Source organism: Schistocerca serialis, chromosome 5, assembly GCF_023864345.2.
Source record: "Schistocerca serialis cubense isolate TAMUIC-IGC-003099 chromosome 5, iqSchSeri2.2, whole genome shotgun sequence".
Lineage (NCBI taxonomy): Eukaryota > Metazoa > Arthropoda > Insecta > Orthoptera > Acrididae > Schistocerca > Schistocerca serialis.
The window spans coordinates 513,827,011-513,848,620 of NC_064642.1; the positions used below are offsets into that span (position 1 = coordinate 513,827,011).

The following is a 21,610-nucleotide window of genomic DNA, read 5'->3' on the forward strand; positions in this document are numbered from 1 at the left end:
ACTTTTAGATGGCTCTGAATGTGATACTATTAAAGAATGTCACAAAATCGAAAGTACAAGCTGTTATTTGAGCACTAAACTACTTAACACATTTGTGAGGCATGTAATGAAATGACAACCAAAACAAAGTGTCTTTAGGTCTACCTTCAAGCTGATCTTAAAAGACAGTTGCTCAGCAGTGATTTATGAATGCCTTTACAATGGGTGAGCATTCAACCAGTTTAGTGTAGGATTACTGACTATAACTGTGTCTAAAACTTGTATGTTTCAAGTGCCATGAAAAGTTGTCACCAGATGGAAAATGGCAATTCGCCAGTCACTGCACAAGGGCTGGATGTGGGGCTGGTCTTTTAGAGTCTTGGGACCAGCCTTACATCCTCTTGGTGGCTAACATGTATGATCTTCAGACACATAGTGCTTGCTGATTCATTCCTCTGGCACAAATTTTCTTATCAGAACCACACAAAATCCACACAAAGCTAGAGAACACATGCTCTGCTTTCTCCCCTTTCAGAATCTGTAGTTAAGCAAATGTGTTTGTAAGGCAAATAACAAAAGAAATATAACAACCAAGTACAATTCAATTACATTTTATTCAAATACAATACATATCCTAAAAATCTGCATTAACATGGATGTTTCAAATAATGATACTGTATAACTGGTTTTCATCTGCACTTCATACTAATGAATCTATTTGTAACTTGAAAATGACAGAATTTCATTAACTATTCTTTTAAAGTTCTTAGCAATTTTGTCAACTGAAGAACTTTGTGACTGACCAGGAACCACTGTGAACATAACTTGAGGGAATGTGGAGTTTTAGAGGTGAAAGCTGACTTAACCGATATCAGCTGACAAGTGAAGCATTCAGCTGAACAAACCTATATGAAATAATTATGATAAAGTCTTATGTGATTATAACATGGCCAGTGCCACAGTATGAAAACGAAGACTCACCAGTTATTTAAAATTTTTGTAGTATGGTCCCCTAGGATGCATCTTAGCCAGAGCTTTATGTCAGTTTATCATCAAATACTCCCATAGACCCTGTGCCAAAACATATTTTTAATCAACCTAGACCAAGAAAAAGAACTTCATTTGAATGTTGACCACTGAAATGGTAGCAAAGGGCATGTTGGGTAAGAAGACAAGAGAAGATGCTGATGTGATGGTAATGAACACCACTATATCTAAGGCTGCTGACTATGATAGTGTTGTCGCAGAAGATAACATAAATATCCTTCTATTGCTGGCAGCAGTAGCCTCTTCTCAAAATAATACATATTTCCAGATGAGAGGATGTGATAATTCCCCAGCATTCTGTACTTGTTATCATCTTCTAAATTGTACACATGGGATCCTCTTTTTCTTCAAGCAGCAATCAGCTGTGACAATACTTCAGTTCCCTTTGGACAAGGGAAGATGAAAGTTAGCACTATCTGTGAGAAAAAGCTCTTGGTGTTTTCAAACATCCAAACACAACAGAATGCCAAATTTCTGAACCAGAGGAAAGGTTTCTTGTGACACTGTGTGATGCAGACATGAACAAGATACACTAGAGGATCCTTGCTACTCACCATTCTCTAAATCTGTAACAAAACACAAATTCCAACTTGTGAGACTGCTGTCTACTCAAGTTGCTGTACCCTTCTTTTTGTATTTACCAACAAGTACAGGCATGGCTGAGTAATGAAAAGATTCCTTCAGTTCAGGACTAGATGCTACCAAGAGAAATGGTGAGTCCCATAACAACAATGAAAAATGTAGTTGCAGACTCCTTACTGAAAATAATTTCTTACAGATATATGAAAGGATGTAGCATAGATGTCTATACCTTCAAAAAACAGAGCTCATGTATGGTATTCTGCCATCTGCAAACACTGTTCTGGCCATGTGTATGAGAAATCATCCATGTCAGATCTCAATGAAATGGATGCTGAGAGGGATTATAATGACAGGGAAACCCTAACTCATAAAAGAGGAGGAAGAAGCTGATGCATAATTTTTGCTTACCATAAGGGCCAAAGAGATCAACATGTTAACTTTTCTGTTTAGTTCTGTATTTTGTTCCATGCTTTTACATTCCTAGTAATTTTCATGATTTAAAGATAGATGTAGCTGGTAATAAATGACATTGTATAAGGAGGAGGGAAGTGTTCTAGCATTCATTAAATATTGCCATTTAGAAGCACTTACCATGAAAAATCTGCATAAATGAGTGTCCCACTGATGCTAGTGGGGGGGGGGGGGGGGGGGGGGCAAGGGGAGTGGGGAGAGCTCTTGCTGTAAAGTCTGCAGTTTTTTGATACTTTAAGAATTTTGCCATTCATTTGATGCTCTGTCTCTTGGCAAATAAGTGGTGTAAATGTGCAACTGACCAGAAGTTTTGCAAAAAAATTTACACTGTGCAGTAAAAGCCTTGGTGATTTTTGTCAAGGATGAAATGGTATAAATTATGGAGAGAAAAAACTGAAAACATTGCCAAAATTTTGCAGTTACATGCTGACTGGGCTACTAAGGAGCCAAGAAAATGTGAGTACACCGTACTTTTTCATGCTCCATCCGTGAATGAAAGAGGAACGCAGTGTTATGTGTGTTTCAGTAAAAAGTATCCCCTGCCGCAATTCGCAGAGTATAGATGGAGATGTAGATGTGTAAGTTATGTAGAAAATGAAAGAGCATAAAATATTGATTTTGCTAAAATAATGTACCACTTTGCTCATACAGAAATGCTTCATAAGAACTCATTTAAGTAAGAGAAGAATTTAGAGCACTAGACATATACACTGTTCTTTAGCAGCTTAAATTTTTACATGGATATGCAAACTTATGTATTTCTATGGAATTAATTGTACATTCTTGTTTTGTCTGACAGTGATGTGTTGATATTGTTTCACCCTTTCTGTGAAATTATTCACTTTTTAATTATTTTTTTATCTTTTTATACTGAATTAAGAGAAGTGTCTTATTAGTAAAAAAGGTTCTCATAAGAAGCTTTTTCGTTTTGTGTGTAAAAAAATGTACCTTGGGTAATGCGCATCATTTGTTATGTGCAATAATGCAGGTATGAATAGCTGTTTGTTGTATGGATAAATTGGGAAAATGTTAAGATTATATTTTGCTTCACCAAAGACAAATTTTTAAAAAGATTTTCTTGCTATTTTCTCTTTAGACTCAAGTGGAAGGAGAGTAGCCAGGTTTTGTGTGTATGTTTGTGTGGGGGTGATTGGGGGGGTGGGGGGGTGGTGGGGGGGGGGGGGAGTGGAGTGGAGCAGAGCAGTTGGCTATGAGAAACATTTCGTGTGTGACATTCTGCTGAGTGGGGTGAGGCGGAGGCAAGTGTAGAGGAGTGGAAGAAGGCACCACTATGTACTTGTCCCGAGGACTCCACGACTGTACTTAGAGGCCCCTCCTGTAAGTATGTGTCAGTTCTGTTGGTACATTACTTCTTTCCCCAGAAGTTTAATGTAAAAAAAAGTCAGTGCACATGAAATTATACCACTTCTCTTTAATCACTGACTATGGTTACCACAATTTTGATAACTTTGCAAATGTTGTTTAGGAGTACAGCCTTAACGGAACAAAGGTGATGTGTTGGAATATTCGGCATAATTCTTTCTCCATATTTTTGTGATCGCCAGTCACAAAGGGCTAAGATGCTGAAAAAAATTTCAGGCATGAGTACTATTTACTTCCAGCTGAATTTGAGAATAACTCTGTTCTTCAATTTGAGAACAACTCTGTTCTTCGGCACTGTGTGCCGAGGACGAGGTGGTACTGCTAAGTTTCTCTGCAGCTTCCATTTTCTTTCGCAGCTCACGTTTCTCTGCTAGTTTCTTCCTCAGTGCTTCTAGTTCTTCTGTGTCTGGAACTTTCAGCTCCTGCTTCTGTGGTTTCGGTGCGGATCTATAAAAAGTCACATCATTTAACTAATTTTAACAGTTTGGTTCATGAAACAATACCAATATGTGCAAAATAGCTTGCCATTCATAAGTACACTCTACGACAAAACAAATGACGGATCATAAAGGAATTAGCTGAATGGGACAGAAACCGGTAGATGTGATGTACATGTACAGATAAATAAATGGTTACAACTTCAAAAAACTTTGATGATTTATTCAAGAGAAGAACTTCACAAATTGAGCAAGTCACTAATGTGTTGGTCCACCTCTGGTCCTTATGCAGGTAGTTATTCAGCTTGACACTGATTGAGAGAGTTGTTGGGTGTCCTGAGATATATCATGCCAAATTCTGTCCGGTTGACTTGTTAGATCTTCAAACTGTGGAGTTGGTTGGAAGACTTTTGCCCATAATGCTTCAAACTTTCTTAACTGGGGAGATGTCTGACAACTTTGCTGGCCAACATAGGGTTTGGCAATCACAAAGACAAGCAGTAGAAACTCTCACCATGTGTGGACAGGCATTATCCTTGCTGAAATGTAAGACCACAATGGCTTGCCATGAAGGTCAACAAATCGGGGCATAAAATATCATTGACATACCACTGTACTGTAGGGGCAACCCAAGGAGTCCCTGCTATGAAAGAAATGGTGCTCCAGACCATCACTCCTGTTGCTGGGCTGCATGGTGGGTGATAGTCAGACTGGTATTCCACCACTGTCTGGGGCATCTTCAGACACTTGCTTTGGTCTGGAATCTCATTGACTTCAGTGGTGAGTCCTGCTTTGAACTAAGCTCTGATCACCAGCAGAGATGTGTTGTCTGGAAACCCCAGGGCAGAGGTGTGATTCCAGCTAGACCGTTCCTCCATAAGGCCCGACAATAAGGAATGATGGCCTAAGGCATCATTTCTTTTCATAGCAGGACCCCTTTGGTTTTCATCCATGCACCCTTACAGCACAGCGGTACATCAATAATTCTCTCCCCTGTATTGCTGTTTATGTCAGGCCACCCTGGGCTTACATTTCAGTAAGATAATGCCCATCCACACATGGTGAGGGCCCTCCAACCGTCTCGGGATTCTGACGTTCTAACACACCAATGGACAGAATTTGGCACGATATCCATCAAGAGGATATCCACCAACTGAATCATTCGATGTCAACTGCCAGATTTGGACAATTTATGAAGCTCTTTCTCTTTAATAAATCATCCATTTCTTCTGAAACTGAAATAATTTGTTTGCCAGATAATTCTTTCATAGTGCGGAAATTTTTCTTAGGCTTAGAGTGTATTAATGCATGTACATGAATAAAATTAGGGAAGTAGATATAGATACTAAATCTTATTCCTCACAAAAATCTATTCGGTTAAAAAACCTACATCTTTTTGTGGGAAATTCATTACTCATATATATGAAACAAGGGCGCAAACAAGATTACATGTTACCTTGCCATAGACTAACATTATTTGAAAAATACCCCCATATTACATGGCTTTGAAGCTTACCAATAAATCTGTTCAGAGTTGAAGGACTGAAAGCCAGAATTCACCTGCGCAAACATGAAAAAATATTAAAAAGCAAATGTTACCACAGTGTGGATGATTTTATAAAAGAGGAAGACAAGTAGGAGATATTACATTTGCTTTGCTTTTCCTGTTTTTTCAACATTACGTTCTGTGTGTATGCTTATGTTCCCTTTTAATAGAGGTATATGTTCTTTTTATATGTGTCCATACTTATAACAGTGTATCATGTGAACTATGTATCTAAATATCTAGATGTAAACATATATACTACTTTTATGAAAGGATGTGGTCTTTGAAGTATGTCCATATTTATAATTACAGAAACAAAAATACTTTAAAGAATGATTTCAAACCACTGTGGAAATTTTAAGAAAAAGGAAGAAATCTAACAAGTAATTATCTTTTTATATTGTAATGTGCTTCCAGGAGCACCCATATTGCTTTATTTCAACGTATCTCGTATCTTGTTTTACGTATACTAAGGTACGCACAGAATTTTCATTGACGAGTCACCAATGTTTCAATCAAATGACTGTATATTTCATGTCATGTGACAATAAAGATTCTATTCTACTCTACTCTATTCCACTCTGTGATACACCATTATGAGAGAACAAAGGGGACTGAAATTTAATCATTCAGCACATACTGCTAGCGAGACAGCCAAATATTACATGTACTCCAGTAATCTGTTGATACTTTAGCAGAATTTACCAACAAAGTTTTGCAAAGTGCTTTTAACATTTTGACACATGGGAATACACAGCAGGCAATGTCATTTGTTACTGATCCAGCTTCAAAAATTACCTGTCTAATGTGCACCACAATCCACACTTCATTGGATAACATAAGTGATTTTGACTGCAGATTATCTACAGTATTTTACATTATCAGTATATTATTAAAAACTAACACATGAACTTCTTACAGTGTTATTATGGAAATCTGTGTACAGGCTGTTAATATCTGCTCAAGCAAATGCAAACGGTGTGAGTGTCTGCAGAAATTTATGGGGGGGGGGGGGGGGGGGGCGGGGCCTGTGAAATCACTGCTTTTTTTGTAAATGAATTGGTCAGTTTCAGTAAATCTCATGCCGCAACGACTAAATGTTATAGGTGACACACAAAACTTATTATATACCAGAGAATGATGGTTATCTTCTCAATTCTAGAACTGTATGAGAATTCTACAATGAGTTCCTCTTTGACGATGCCTATGGCAAAATTTACAAGAGCCTGTAGCCTGTGCATTGACAGCTAAGAGACTGTATATATACTGCATGTTATTCTCTGGCATTGTTGGCAGTATCACAGGGTAATTCTTTCTTGAGTTACCATATGCTCTAATACACATCCTCTGTAGGCAGATGGTTGAGTTCCACTGTAGAGGTAAATCTGCATACATATTCCTCAAGCATGGTGGCAGTGCGTGGCAGAGGATACTGCGTATCAGCATCAGCGGTGAGCGAGGGGCGAATGACTGTGTGCTCGGTATGAGAAGTGTTCTATCCTCCCTTACCTTATTATTATGATATTTATGCAAAGTATACCATGATGGCGGGAAAATGTGGCACAATCTTGGTCGAATACCAGTTATCTGAAAATTTACCCCACAAGATTTCATCTCGCCTTTCTACCAAGTTTTCCTTTTATGTTCGCTCAGCATCTCTGTTTTACTTTATGCTATATGAACCCATTACAATCCTAGCAACGTACCTCTCAATTCCCTCGATGTCTGGTGTCACGTCTGCCTGATAAGGACTCCAAACATTGGAGCAGTATTTTAGAACTGGCTGCACTGGCATCTTGTAGACTACTTCCTTTACAAATGCACTCCATTTTCTCGGAACCCTTTCAACAAATCTAAGTCTGCCATGCATTTCACCTTACTGCTTGTTTCACAAGTTCGTCGTATTTAATTTCACATCTTATTGTCACTCTTGGATATTTAAACAATATATAGGTTTCAGAAGTGTACCACTAACCTTGCAATCCAATAGTATTGAGTTCTGCTTCTCTGCAATCGCCATTATCTTGGACTCACCTGTGGCTGAAGAGAGCTGCCACCATTTACACTAAGTGAGATTGTTTCTCTACAGTAGTTGATTGACGATCTTACATTTTTGCAGACAGCACTGCCAGGGAATGCTCTGGCCCATTTCCGACCTGTCGTCATTTATACTGAAAATACTAGTGCTTCTATTTTGCTCATTAGTGCACAGCCACAGGAAGTTTTGTTTCTGTTGAACTTCTGCCATCAAGTATATGGTACCAGTTTCTATTAGATAAAATTTCTTTGACCCAGTCACCTATCTGACAAGATGATACATATAACTGTCTCTTTGTTTTTTGTCAGTGAGGTACATCGTCAGACGCGTTTCGATATTATAGATAAATTGACTATCTCTCAGCCATATCAGTTAAATTTGCAAGGTATCATATTTGATTCTTTCCTTCCAGAAACATTATTATTTTCGACTTTAAAATATGCTTGGGAACACAAATATGCTTGGGTAGCTCAGTTGGTAGAGCACTTGTCTGCAAAAGGCAAAGGTCCCGAGTTCGAGTCTCAGTCCGGCACACAGTTTAAATCTGCCAGGAAGTTTCATATCAGCGCACACTCTGCTGCAGAGTGAAAATCTTATTCTGGACAAATAATAAAGTTATTAGAAATAAGACCCACTGAATGAGAGCTTCTTGTCAGCTGCGGCTGAATTAACAATGAAGAATGTAACAGTTCATTTAATAAATGTGCATCCATGGTGGAAGGTACTTCTTGCAGCACTGAACCACTGAGCACTGTCATACCGGACCCTCCCCCCCCCCCCCCCCCCCCCCCCCCCCCCCCCCCCCCCCTCCTCTGCCTTTCTTTTCGTGATTCTGTCCCACTGCACGGGCAGAACGACTGTTAGTACACCTCCGTGTGCTCTATTCTCTTTAATTTTACCTTCTCGATATTTTCACTGGATATGCATAGGAGGAAGCAATATATCGATTGACCTTTCTGCGAAAGTATGTTCTTGGACTTCTAACAATACACTACAGTATGATGCAGATCACCTCTGTTTGTAGTGTGTGCCACTGGACTTGCATGAGCGTCTCCGTGATGTTTTCGCGGCTGATACAGACCTGTGACGAGGTACGTTGCTCTTCTTTGCATCTTCTCTGTTTCATCTATAATTAATTCTACATGGCACACGTCCCAGAACGGCGAGAAATATTAAAGCATCGGTTGAACGATGGTTTTGTAAACTGTCTCTTTTGTGGGAGGTCTACACTTGCTAAGGATTCTTAAAACGAATCTCAATCGGGCTTCTGTCTTTTCTGCAGTTACTTTTATGTAGTCATTCCACTTTAAACTGCTCCATACGCATACTTCCGGATACTTTACAGATGTGACTGCTTCCAGTGATTGTTCTGCAATCGTGTCATCACACGATAATGCGCATCATTGCATACTAGTGCGAAATATATTACATTTGTTTATGCAAAGAGTAAACAGCAATTCTCTCCACCTAGCGTCGATACTCGCAGGTCTTCCTGCAGTTCGCTACAATTTTCTGGCGGTCAACTTCTTCATATACAACTGCATCACATGCACAGAATCTGATGGAGCTTTCAACGTTATTCGCTACGTCCTTTACACATAGGCTAATGTCAAAATAATAAGTCCAACAGCTCTCTATTGTGGTATCTCTGAAGTTACATTTACGACTGAAGGTTTCTCTCCGTAAGAGTTTATATGCTGTAGTCTATTTCGTAGGACCTCTTCAGTCTAGTCACAAACCTGGTCCGCTGCTCTGCCCACTCGTATTTTGTACATTGGGCGATAGTGCGGAACAATACCGAACATCTTCCGGTCGTCAAGGAACATGGCACCAATGTGGGTATCGGTATATAGCTCCTTCTCAATCTCACGGTTGACCAGAACGAGTTGGGTTTCATAAAATCTCTGTCCGCAGAAACCATGTTGATTCCTACAAAGGAGATTTTCGGCCTCTAGAAAGACCGTTATACGCGACCATATAACTTGATTTAAAATTCTAGAGCAAACTGAAAATGATATAAGCCTTTAATTGTGTGCACCCTTCTTCTAAACGGGAATGACTTGTGCGTTTTTGCAGTCACTAGCCCTTTCGCTGCTGCGGACGTGTACACACGGCTTGCTATGCCGTTCTCCCGATGCTGTGTGAGTGTATACGTGCGCTGCTTGTGTTTTCCCAGAGTGCTATTGACATCTGCATGCGTCCTCAGCTGCCGACTTCTCACTCTTGCGGACGAGTTACTTCCATCCTCTTGAAGAATAAAAGAAGTGTGGAGTATTTTTCATACGACATATGTGCCTCTCTTCGTGCTATCATTGCAAAAAACCTCGTTTCAATATCTTGAACCGTTTATGAAATGTGACAATTGCTATGACCACATAATTTACGAGTCGCAGGGACGAAATGGGCGAGTCGGATATAAAAGTCAATAACTCGAGAACAAAATGAGATAGCGTTCTGCTCCCAGTTTTAAATAAAATTTCGATACCTTACGTAGAGTCATTCATCGCAACGTATGAGCTAAAATCAACCATACACAAACTTCACTCAACGGATTTTTACCTCTGCAAACTCTTTAAAATAGCGTGCAATGTTTTACTTTATTTCATGCAGCACAGTAACTATGAGAGATAACGAAAGGAAATTCAGTCCTTTATTGAGCGAAGATATCAGACGTAAGGTGCGTAAAATCGACTCTTTTCAGTAATTTTTATTTTATTTTATTTTTTTTAAACCGTCGGATGACAAGTATTCCATAGCGAACAGAACGCCGCCCCTCAGCATCGATATCAGCATTTGACGAGCGGTAAAGCCACAACAAATCCGCGCTCAGCAGAAAATGGAGAGAGCACTTCTGTTAGCAGCGAAAGGACTAGGAAAGCTTCGCTCCTACAGTTACCTGCGGCATACTGCTGCTTTCGCATACTCTACACTCTACATCAGGGGTCTCCAAACTTTGTAGTCCGCGGGCCACATTGACTCCTCCAAGAAGTCATAAGGGCCAAGATCTACCTAGTGGGATTAAAGCACCGTAGCACTTCACGATCACCATAATGTAAGGCTAAAGGAAAGATGCAATCGCAAAAATCTAAGGTTGTGAGAATAGCTAGCACAGAAACGAACTACGATTTTTATTTAATTACATAATTGTGATTGGTGGACGTACCTGACCGAAATTCTGGCGTATTTTATTCTGACGAATTTCACCGACAAAAAAGTATGTCACTGCACATTCTTCACAAAAGCGTCCTGCAAAGTTTACAAAATCTCAAAATCATTGTTAGCAACACTGTTACTGCAAGACGTAACAGAGCTAGAGTATGCCAACGCATTGTTATTCCAAGTGGCGCAACAGTAAGTTTAGTTATGCAGTCTTGTAGCGAGTAGCAGAGCCAATGTCGCGGTGTATTGGTCGCGATAGGCCTCGAAACTCAATTGTTGGCAGTGTAGGTACCACCTCAGATATTTGGCGGGCCGGCTACCGGGGTGTCCGGCCAGCTAACGTGGGCCGGTTTGCCGGCTCTCGCGGGCCGGTTTCGGCCTGCGGGCCGCAGTTTGGAGACCCCTGGTCTACATTACGCCGTTCCAACGCTGCCTCAAACGATGCGAGAACTGCCGGGCGCTCTTCAACTAGCTTGCAGACATCTACCTGCCAGCTGGCTTTGTTACGTGCAGTCTGCGCATGTGCCCACCACATGGCCAACCCTGCCTTTATGTACTCGGCCGGTCCACAGCTGTCACAGAGGCTGCGTCTCATCTGCTTCACTGCCCGTGCGTCAGCCATTTGCGCACCTCTGCCAACCTGTGCCCGTGGGTGTCCTGCTGTCTGTCAGTCATAGTGAAGTTTTTGGTGCCTGTCAGACACGCCCAGAAATTCAAAATGGTTCAAATGGCTCTGAGCACTATGGGACTTAACATCTATGGTCATCAGTCCCCTAGAACTTAGAACTACTTAAACCTAACTAACCTAAGGACATCACACAGCACTCAGTCATCACGAGGCAGAGAAAATCCCTGACCCCGCCGGGAATCGAACCCGGGAACCAGGGCGCGGGAAGCGAGAACGCTACCGCACGACCACGAGCTTCGGACACGCACGCCCAGAAGTGAAATATTTAATGTCGATAGTTTTAAGGCACTAATATGGACAGAAGGAACGTACACATGCATCCCAGCTGACCGAACGTACCTCAACTCGGAGCGGCGCTGCTGCACGAAGCGCTGCGTGTGCTGCAGCAGGGCGTCGTGGTCGTGTCGCTGCTCTCTCGCCCGCCGCTGCCGCAGCTGCAGCTCCTCCTCCAGTTCTTCACGCAGCAGCTGCAGCCGCTCACGCAGCTGTCGGCCCAACACACGGAGATCAGCCGTTGGCTGTTACTATTGCATTCCTTCTAGAAAAGTGGCTACCTACTATCAGTGTACTTTCTCTTTGCTTCTCCACTCTGGACACAGTTTACCCACACAGCACGAGTAGCATGTGCTACGGGTCCCAAGTTCTCAGCAGGAGATCCGCAAGCATACTACCCAATTTAAATTTAAAGCAATAATAACACTTTGGAATATCTCTAGTGAACACCCTGGTGTCTACACTTAAGTAGCTAGAAACAGTTCAGTTAATTTTAGTGAAACACTGTAAGGTAACAGGGGATAATATGGAACTCTTTCAAGTAATTTAAAATTTAAAGCACGGCAGCAGAGATAATATGCTGGGCAAAATAGACCGGAAAATATTTGTTTGTGTTTTGATGGACGTTGTAGTTCCGTTGGATAGTGTTTTGGTTTTCTTTTAATTGCAACGAATTATATAAGTGTGGTGATAATTTGTAAAATTATATAATGTATTTAGATTTAAGTATTTAAATATTATAAAATACTGTAAACGAATTGTGGCCATGTTTAGCAATTATTTTGACTACTGTGGTGTCATGTGACCCGACTCAGGACTGTGGATGTGAGCGGGAAAATCGGGGTCTTTTGTCGTTGGCCGTTGTGGTGGCGAGTTGGGAGCGGCAAAGTGCCGCGAGTGCAAGCATGGACGCCAGGGTATGCGAAGGAACAAAGTGAAAGTGTGTGGGTGTGAGACAAACAGTGTACGAATTGCACGGATTATTATTTGTGAACTTAAAAATGCATGGCCACAACGTTAAAGTGTTTCTTTTGAATAAATAAGTTTCAATCTGAACGTGTATAGTTCAATTCACTGCTGTTCAAAAGCCAGCCAATATCTGACAATAATAGGGGCGCAAATGCATCCGTTTACTACCAACCCCCTTTGCAGATGAGCCACGTGAAAAATAGGTAGTAAACGAGCCCGAGTTCAGTTGCAATTGGGGGCTCGTCCGGGATAGGACTTTCTTCCATATTCCATAGTATTTCGGAATCGAATATCCGTCTGATGTTAGGCTTTTGAACAGTCAGTGTGGGGGCTCTGAGCTAAATCGGTGCATTAGCAGTACCGGAGTGTTTGTGCTGGACAAGATACGCGCTGCCCCGTGGTTACGCCGATATAAGGCCACCACGATTGTGAGGCAGTCAGTTACACAGTCTGATCAGTCGACCACGTGTTGCCGCGGGTAAAACCGCTGTGCTTGCCGTATCCACGTGTTGCCGCGGGTAAAACAGTCGTCCGTGCCGCGATACGTGCTGCCGCGAGAAGAAACCGTCGTCCGTGCCACGTCCATGTGTTGCTACGGGTAAAGCAGTCGATGCTGTATCCACGTGCTGCCGACGATCAACGCCGTCGTCCGTGCCACCGACCAACACGACTACATGCTGCCAGGGGCCTACGCAACGTGTTCTCGCTCCTCATTGAGTTTGCTGTGTGTCCACGCCGCCGATTAAGATTCATTGCATAGCTGTGCTGCGGAGCTCACTGCAAAACGTCGCGTCATACGAGGATTTAAAAGATAAGTACAGCCAGCAGCTACATTGCAAAATTGTGTCCTTTCATTAGCCATGGCCGATGAGACGCGTGAATCTCAAAGTGAAGGCGAATCAGTGGATGTTAGGCGTACCTGTAGTAGCCCTAGCATGCCAAAAGAAATAGGCTGAATACCAGGAAGTGACCTCAGCACATTTTTTGTAAAACTTACTAGTAAATTAGGAGAAATAGACTCGAAAATAGGGAATATAAAAACTGCAATAGTTGGAGAAATGGATTCGAAAATAGGGGATATGGAATTAAGGCTTAGTGATAAAATAAAGACAGTGAGTGAAAAATTTGATCAGCTAGATCTCAAATTCACTCAAATTACAGATAAAGTTGAAAACACAGCTAAAATTGTTGAGGGAATTATTGAGAGAGTTGATGAGGTTGAAAGAGGCCTAGTAGCCAAGGTGGACACTGTGCAAAGTAATCTTGTGGGGCAGATTCAGGTACAGGAACAGAAATGCACATTATTTCAAAGACAAACAGAGGCAGACATTGAATCCATTAAGATAGGAGTGCTGGATTGCCATAAGGGAGTTACTGACAATAAGAAGGAATTAGAAGGGGAAATAAATGTCTTGAGGGAAACAGTTAATACTGTGGCAGCAGGGAATGGAAATTTATTGTTGGGATATCCTCTGGGGCACGGATTTCAGTCAAAACCTTTTAATGGGGAGAATAAATACCATGCAGTTGACTTTCTAGCTGCGTGTAAGGATAACTTTGTGACAGGGATGAGTGAGCAGGCAAAAATTAAATATGTTAAGAGGCAGTTGGAAGGGGGAGCTCAAACATGGGCAAACCAAAATGATGATAAATTTTGTGATTTTAAAACCTTCGAAAACATGTTCTTGAACAAATACTGGGGCCAAGCAAAACAATTAAGATTGCAAAACGATTTTTTGAATGGATCCAGTTACAAGAGTGGAAAGGAAAGTATGAGAGAGTTCTGTGTTAGAGAACTGAATAAGTTAAATCATCTGGATAGGGCACTGGGCGTATTAACAGAAATATCTACACTAAAGAGAAGATTACCAGAGCATTTGCAATGGGATTTGATTCACAGTGCAACAGATTCAGTGGAAGAATTTCTTAATTTTGTGGATAATATGGACAGGGCATTGTGTTACAGACCTAAATACATGGAACATAGGGAGAGTGGAAGGTATCATGAAAGGGGAAACAGTATTAATTATGAATACAGAATTAACCATAACAGGTGGAGAGAAAATAGAAGTGATCAGAATAATCAGGATAGAGATTGGAGAAGCAAGCCACAAAGGTATAACAGAAATTTTGGAGGGAGAAGAGACAATTTTGATCAGATGAGGAGTGATAGAGAAGGTATGAGAGTAGGAATGCCAGATGCAAATGGACAGGGTAGGCAATCAAAAAACTAATTGATGCCTCACTTAAGGTCCGCAGGGGGGCTGGTAATTATGTGAACAGGGCCAGACAAGGACATGATGGGATGAGTAATAAAGTCAGCAAGGAAAATAGGGAAATTGGGATATGTCATATGGATGCTGTCTTAGGAAATGAAAATCTATGGAGGGTTTTAACAATTGTAGAAATACAGATAAAAGGTACAAGAGGAAAAAAGGGAACAAGGCTAATATCAGCAATGAACAGTGGGAGTTTTACATTGATGACATGTTTAAAAGGGAGGAGAAATTACAAGCAGAGGAGGACAATATTGGTTTGTGTGCAGCAAAATTCATTGAAAGATCAGAGACAGAGGTAGTTTCATCAAAAGGGGGAACAGAAGTGGATATGGAATTAAGGGGCAATGTTCACAGTAATAATGGGTGTGATGAATGGGTAGAGATGTCTATTGGAAATAGTATGGAGAATTGTGGAAAAGGTGAGGCGAGGGTTATTCAGTGTGATGTAAAGGCTAATATGAGTGGTGTATTTGACAATGTGGAAAATGCTGGTAAATCACCTACTGATAAGGTTACTGTGCTTGTGGGTGCAGGTGTTAACTGTGGTAGTGATAATGACTTCAGTGTGGATATGGAAATGTGTAATGATATGGAGAATGTTGCTGTAGGTTGCCCAGAAGATAAAATTGAAACCTATGTTTTCTTAACTGATGATGCAAGCCTCAAAGATGTTAATTGTGGATGGTTAGGAAAGGAGGAGGCTGATTATGATTTGAGTGATTGGGTGTCCTATGCAAAATTACATAAAGCTTTGATGCCTGAAGAATGGGGTAAAATAAAATTTAAAATTGCCAGAAAATTGGAAGAATTAAGTGAAGAAGAGAATGTTGAGTTTGCTATTAAGGATCTGTTTGAAGGGGATACTGATGTATGTTTTGGAGAAAGACCTAAAGATATTTGCATTATGCAAGAGGAAAGCAGGAGTGAAGTAGAAAGAGATTTATTACAGGAATCAGGGCTGAACAGAGTAGAAATAGAGGTGATACAGCCAATAATTGATATCAGTGTGGGAGGAGTTGCAGCTATAGCATTATTAGACTCTGGCTCAAGTTTATCTGCAATCTCTGAATCTTTCTGGCAGCAAATTAAAGGTTTAGGATTAATAGAATTACCAGTTACAGGAGTCAAAATTAAGACAGCAACTGGGACATGTAGCAGGCCCATCAGCAGGGAAGTATTACTGGAATTTAATAGTAATGAGTATTGTTTTGGTATTAGTTGCTTTGTGGTGAAGGGTTTGGCATTGAATGTAATTTTGGGTATGGACTTCTTGTACAAGTATGACTGTAGCATTTTTGTAAAGGACAGAGTGGTAGAATTTGATGCTGGTGGAAATAGACGAAGAATAAAATTTAAAGGGGAATTAAAAGGAGGTGAGACAATTACTCATTTACAAAGGATAGAAGAGGTAGGTGATGAGATCTGCACTGAACGGCAGATACATGACAAAGTAAATGAAATGGGACATTTAAATGAGGAACAAAAGGTGCAGCTTACAGGTTTATTGTGTAAGCATAAGCATGTGTTCTCTGACAGACCTGGAAAAGTCGTAGATTTCAGTTATGTTTTGAGGGTATTGCCACATGAAGTGATAAGGGCCAAACCTTATCCTATAGCAATAGCTAATAGAGAGGCTGTAAGGGCAAGGATACAGATGATGTTGAAGTGGGGCATACTGGAAATGGGGAGGAGTGAGTATTGTAATCCAATAGTAGTGGTGAAAAAGAGGGATGGTTCTATAAGAATAGTACTGGATGCAAGAAAGCTAAATAAAATAATAGTCAAAGAAAATGATCAGCCAGAGAACATGGATGAGCTGTTGCAAAAATTTTATAATGTTAAAATTCTGTCAAGTGTTGATTTGACTCCAGGGTTCTGGCAGGTGCAATTGGCTGAAGAGAGCAGAAAGTACACTGCTTTCTTATTTGAGGGCAGGACTTATATGTTTACAGTTGTGCCATTTGGTTTATCAATATCTGTAGCAGTTTTTGTAAGGGCTTTAAGTCATGTGTTGGGTGATGAACTAATGAGAAAATTGACCGTGTACGTAGATGACATTTTGATTACGAGTAGCAATTGGCAAGAGCAGTGTCAGCTGTTGGAGGATGTATTCAAGGCTATATCTAAAGGGGGGATGACCCTTAAGTTAAGTAAGTGTGAATTTTTTCAAGCAACATTACTATTTCTTGGTCATCAGTTAACTCCTGATGGCATTCTGCCCAATAAAGAGAAAATCAAGGCTATTGTTGACTGCAAGGTGCCAATGAACAGGAAACAATTGAAATCATTTATAGGACTATGTTCATTCTATAGGAAGTACATAAGTGATTATAGCCTGAATTCACCTAACTTATGTAGACTATTAAAGAAAAGTGTAACCTGGTGCTGGACACCTGACTGTGACCGGGAATTTAAAGCCATCAAGAATAGCTTAAAAAACAGCAAAATTTTGTTCTATCCAGATTTGTCTTTGCCTTTCTGTATTGGGGCAGACAGCTCAGATTATGGGATAGGGGCAGTGCTATTTCAGGAGAGGGTAGTAGATGGGAAGACCGAGCACAGGGCAATCGCTTTTGCAAGCAGAATGCTATCCAAACATGAATTGATGTATGGTATCTCAGAGAAGGAACTTTTAGCCATAGTTTTTGGATTTCAGAAGTTCAGGATATATGTGGAAGGTAGGAAAGTGATTGTTTACACAGACCATAAGGCTCTGAGCTATTTGCAAGAATGTAAGCTGTTGAATAATAGACTCATGAGATGGGCCATGTTTTTGCAGCAGTTTAACTATGAGATGAGATACATTAAGGGCACAGATAACAATGTGGCTGATGCCCTATCAAGATTATCTTTCATTGGAGAAGAACATGTAGGGAATGGAGACGAGAAAGAACTACAGATATTGTATATGAAAGGAGTGGGTGGAGAGAAGGAAATCAGATCCATCTGTAAGGACATGAGGAGACTTCAGAATGGGGACCAAACCTTGAAGTTTATCAAAACAAACTTTGGAAGTAAAGAACATGAAAAAATAGCTAAATATTATAGAATTTATAAAGGTATTTTATTTAGACGAAGAAATTTGGACAAAGAGGAATGGAAGGTATGTTTTCCAGATGAGCATGTGGAAAAATTAATAAATTACATCCACCTTAGCCATGGGCATTATGGGGCTCAAAAATGTTTGGAAATACTTTAGGACTATGTTAGTTTTAACAACATGGCCAGGAGAGTAAAGAGACAGTTGGCTTCTTGTGACAAATGTCAAAAAGTGAAGTATAATACTATTGCAGTACAAGGAGAGATGCAGAATATTGTTCCTAAAAGAAATGGTGAACTGCTGGCTATTGATTTATTTGGGAGGCTGCCAACAGGTCGAGGGGGCGTAAAGTATGTTCTTTTAGCTGTTGATGTATTCTCAAAGTTTGTAAGGCTGTATCCACTGAAAAAGGCCACTAGCCAGAATATAATTAACAAGCTAGAGAAAGATTACTTTGTGAATGTTATAAAACCAGAGAATGTTCTGTCTGATAATGGAGCACAATTTGTATCTAGTGTGTGGGGGAAGTTTATGCAAAGATCTGGGATGAAGCATATAAGGATTTCAGTGTATCACCCTGCGGGAAACCCTGCTGCGAGGTATATGAGGGAGCTGGGTAGGCTATGTAGGACATATTGCAGTAAAAAGCATAGTACTTGGGCCGAATATATAACTGTGTTTGAGGATCTTATGAACACAGTGAAGAGTTGTGCAACAGGATTCTCACCCTATGAGCTCATGAAAGATATCAAGCCTGACAATCTAATAGCAGAACACATAGATTTTCCTCCATCTCAAGACTTGACAAGTCAAGAGATGATGCAGGTGGCCAGACAGCAAATGTTAAAGAAAGGACATGAGAGACAGAGGAGGCATGGAGAAAGATATAAGACAACAAAGTTCAAGGAGGGAGATAAGGTGCTGGTGATGAACAAGAAAAAATCCAGTGACATTGATGGCGAAATCAAAAAGTTATTTGAATTATACCATGGACCCTTTGAGATAACGGGTTGTCCACACCCTAATGCATATAGGTTGGTATATCCAGTGTCCAAAAAGCCATTTGGACTGAGAAATGTAACGGAGTTGAAAAAATATGTGGTAAAAGAATAAAGGTTAAGGAAGTGAGATTCCCATGTACACTATTGTCGAGTTAAAAACAAAAAAAAAAAAAATTATTGGGGGCTATGTATACATGTATTTATAATTCGAGTATTATTTGTGTTACTGTGTATGTTGCGATGCCATTGTTGGTGGTCAACAAACTTCATTATACTGTATATATTTGCAATAAGAGAATCTGTTGTCCAATGGATTTGCACAACTGGTGTGGGTGTGATAGAAGCCTTGTTGAAAGTCATACGGGAACTGAAACCTACTGTACATATAGTCTATTTCTGTATAAATATGTGGAGAATATAGGAGGGAGGAAATCTGCAAATAGTTCGTAAAAAAATAGTTGAGATTTGATTAAAATTTCTAATGTATCTGTGGCACCTGGAGTTGATACTGGTACGTGGGGGTAGAAGTGTCGGAGGTCCTGATCTGGGAACATTTGAAGGGTGAAATAGAATATATTTAACTATGCCATGTTTGTGTTTGATTTGTGTGCATGTTTGTCATTTGTACAAACCTCAATAAGAACTGATCAGTGAAAACAGGATGTTCAAGGGAGGATTTGGATAGCCTGATTCCTGGGAAATGTGGGTCTGCATGTCTAGGCAAGATTTATGAGGATTTGATTAAATTTTGATAGGATGACTTGGCTAATGAGAGGAAGCACAGTGCTGTTGGCTGACAAGTTTGGAAAGACTGTATTCCAATGCATAAACACAAGGATCTGGTTACAACAACTTCGTGCAACTTACAGAAACAACTGTGTGAAAAGTGGAAGTGTTAATGTGCAGTGGTGGGCAACCTACATATAGACTAACATGGGCATTTATTTTGCCTGCCCAGTCACTCAATAGGATACTATCTAATTGTATATTTGAGTTGGATACATTGTTGGATTATGTATGTATGTTTCCTAATGACAGTACATACACTGATTAACTCACCACTATAACACTGTTCTACGTGTTTTGGTGCCATTATAGTTATAATTAAAATGTTTAATATATAAAGTAATATGGGTTCACTCCATTTGGTGCTACTTCATGTTGCCGTTACTAAGGTAATGTCTCCATGAAGTGGGGGTATGTAAGGTAACAGGCGATAATATGGAACTCTTTCAAGTAATTTAAAATTTAAAGCACGGCAGCAGAGATAATATGCTGGGCAAAATAGACCGGAAAATATTTGTTTGTGTTTTGATGGACGTTGTAGTTCCGTTGGATAGTGTTTTGGTTTTCTTTTAATTGCAACGAATTATATAAGTGTGGTGATAATTTGTAAAATTATATAATGTATTTAGATTTAAGTATTTAAATATTATAAAATACTGTAAACGAATTGTGGCCATGTTTAGCAATTATTTTGACTACTGTGGTGTCATGTGACCCGACTCAGGACTGTGGATGTGAGCGGGAAAATCGGGGTCTTTTGTCGTTGGCCGTTGTGGTGGCGAGTTGGGAGCGGCAAAGTGCCGCGAGTGCAAGCATGGACGCCAGGGTATGCGAAGGAACAAAGTGAAAGTGTGTGGGTGTGAGACAAACAGTGTACGAATTGCACGGATTATTATTTGTGAACTTAAAAATGCATGGCCACAACGTTAAAGTGTTTCTTTTGAATAAATAAGTTTCAATCTGAACGTGTATAGTTCAATTCACTGCTCTTCAAAAGCCAGCCAATATCAGACTCAATAATAGGGGCGCAAATGCAACCGTTTACTACCAACCCCCTTTACAGATGAGCCACGTGAAAAATAGGTAGTAAACGAGCCCGAGTTCAGTTGCAACACTCGTTTAAAATCTTCCCTAGCTAGACTGGTTTCGACTGACAAGTATCAAAATTACGTAAAAAAAGCACCACGAAGGAATTATCCGAATGGGATGGGAATCTGAACATGTGGTGTACGTATAAAGACAAGCAACTGATCACAGTTTCAAAAAATCTGCCCAATTTATTTAAGAGAAAGAGCTTCACAAATGGAGCAAGTCAGTTCACCTTTGGCCCGTATGCAAGCAGTTGTTCGGTTGGGCATTGATTGATATTGTGTAAATTCTGTCCAGTTAGCGCATTAGATCATCAAACTCCCGACTGCTTGGAAGGATCTGCCCATTATGCTCCAAACATCTGCAATTGGGAGAGATCTGGCGATCTTGCTGGCCAAGGTGTGGGTTTGGCAAGCACAAAAAACAAGCAGGAGAAACTCGCACCATCGATGTATCACTGTGCTGCAAGGGTGCCGAGGTAGACAGCCAAAGGGATCCTGCTGTGAAAAGAAATAGCAGCCCAGAACATCACTCCTGTTTTCAGTTGGGAGAGATCTGGCGATCTTGTTGACCAAGGTAGGGTTTGGCAAGCACAAACAACAATCAGTAGAAACTCGCATCGTTGATTTATCACTGTGTTACAAGGGTGCCACAGTTGACAGCAAAGGGATCCTACTGTAAAGAGAAATAGCAGCCCAGAACATCATTCCCATTTTCAATTGGGAGAGATATGGGGATCTTGCTGGCCAAGGTAGGGTTTGGCAAGCACAAAAAACAAGCAGTAGAAACTCGCGCCATCAATGTATCACTGTGCTGCAACGGTGCCGCGCTTGACAGCCAAAG

General features: G+C 40.5%; 1 protein-coding gene across 1 annotated transcript in view; it reads right to left on the bottom strand.

The window, feature by feature from the left end:
• Positions 1 to 3,510: 3,510 nt before the first annotated feature.
• LOC126482046 (trichohyalin-like) overlaps positions 3,511 to 21,610 on the bottom strand; it is a 33,539-nt gene continuing 15,439 nt past the window's right edge. The window contains exons 3-4 of the mRNA XM_050106020.1: positions 11,670 to 11,815; positions 3,511 to 3,909 (exon numbers count right to left, since the gene is read on the bottom strand). Coding sequence (XP_049961977.1) covers positions 3,675 to 3,909; positions 11,670 to 11,815 — 381 coding nt within the window. The 3' untranslated portion in view covers positions 3,511 to 3,674. The remainder of the gene's footprint in view (positions 3,910 to 11,669; positions 11,816 to 21,610) is intronic.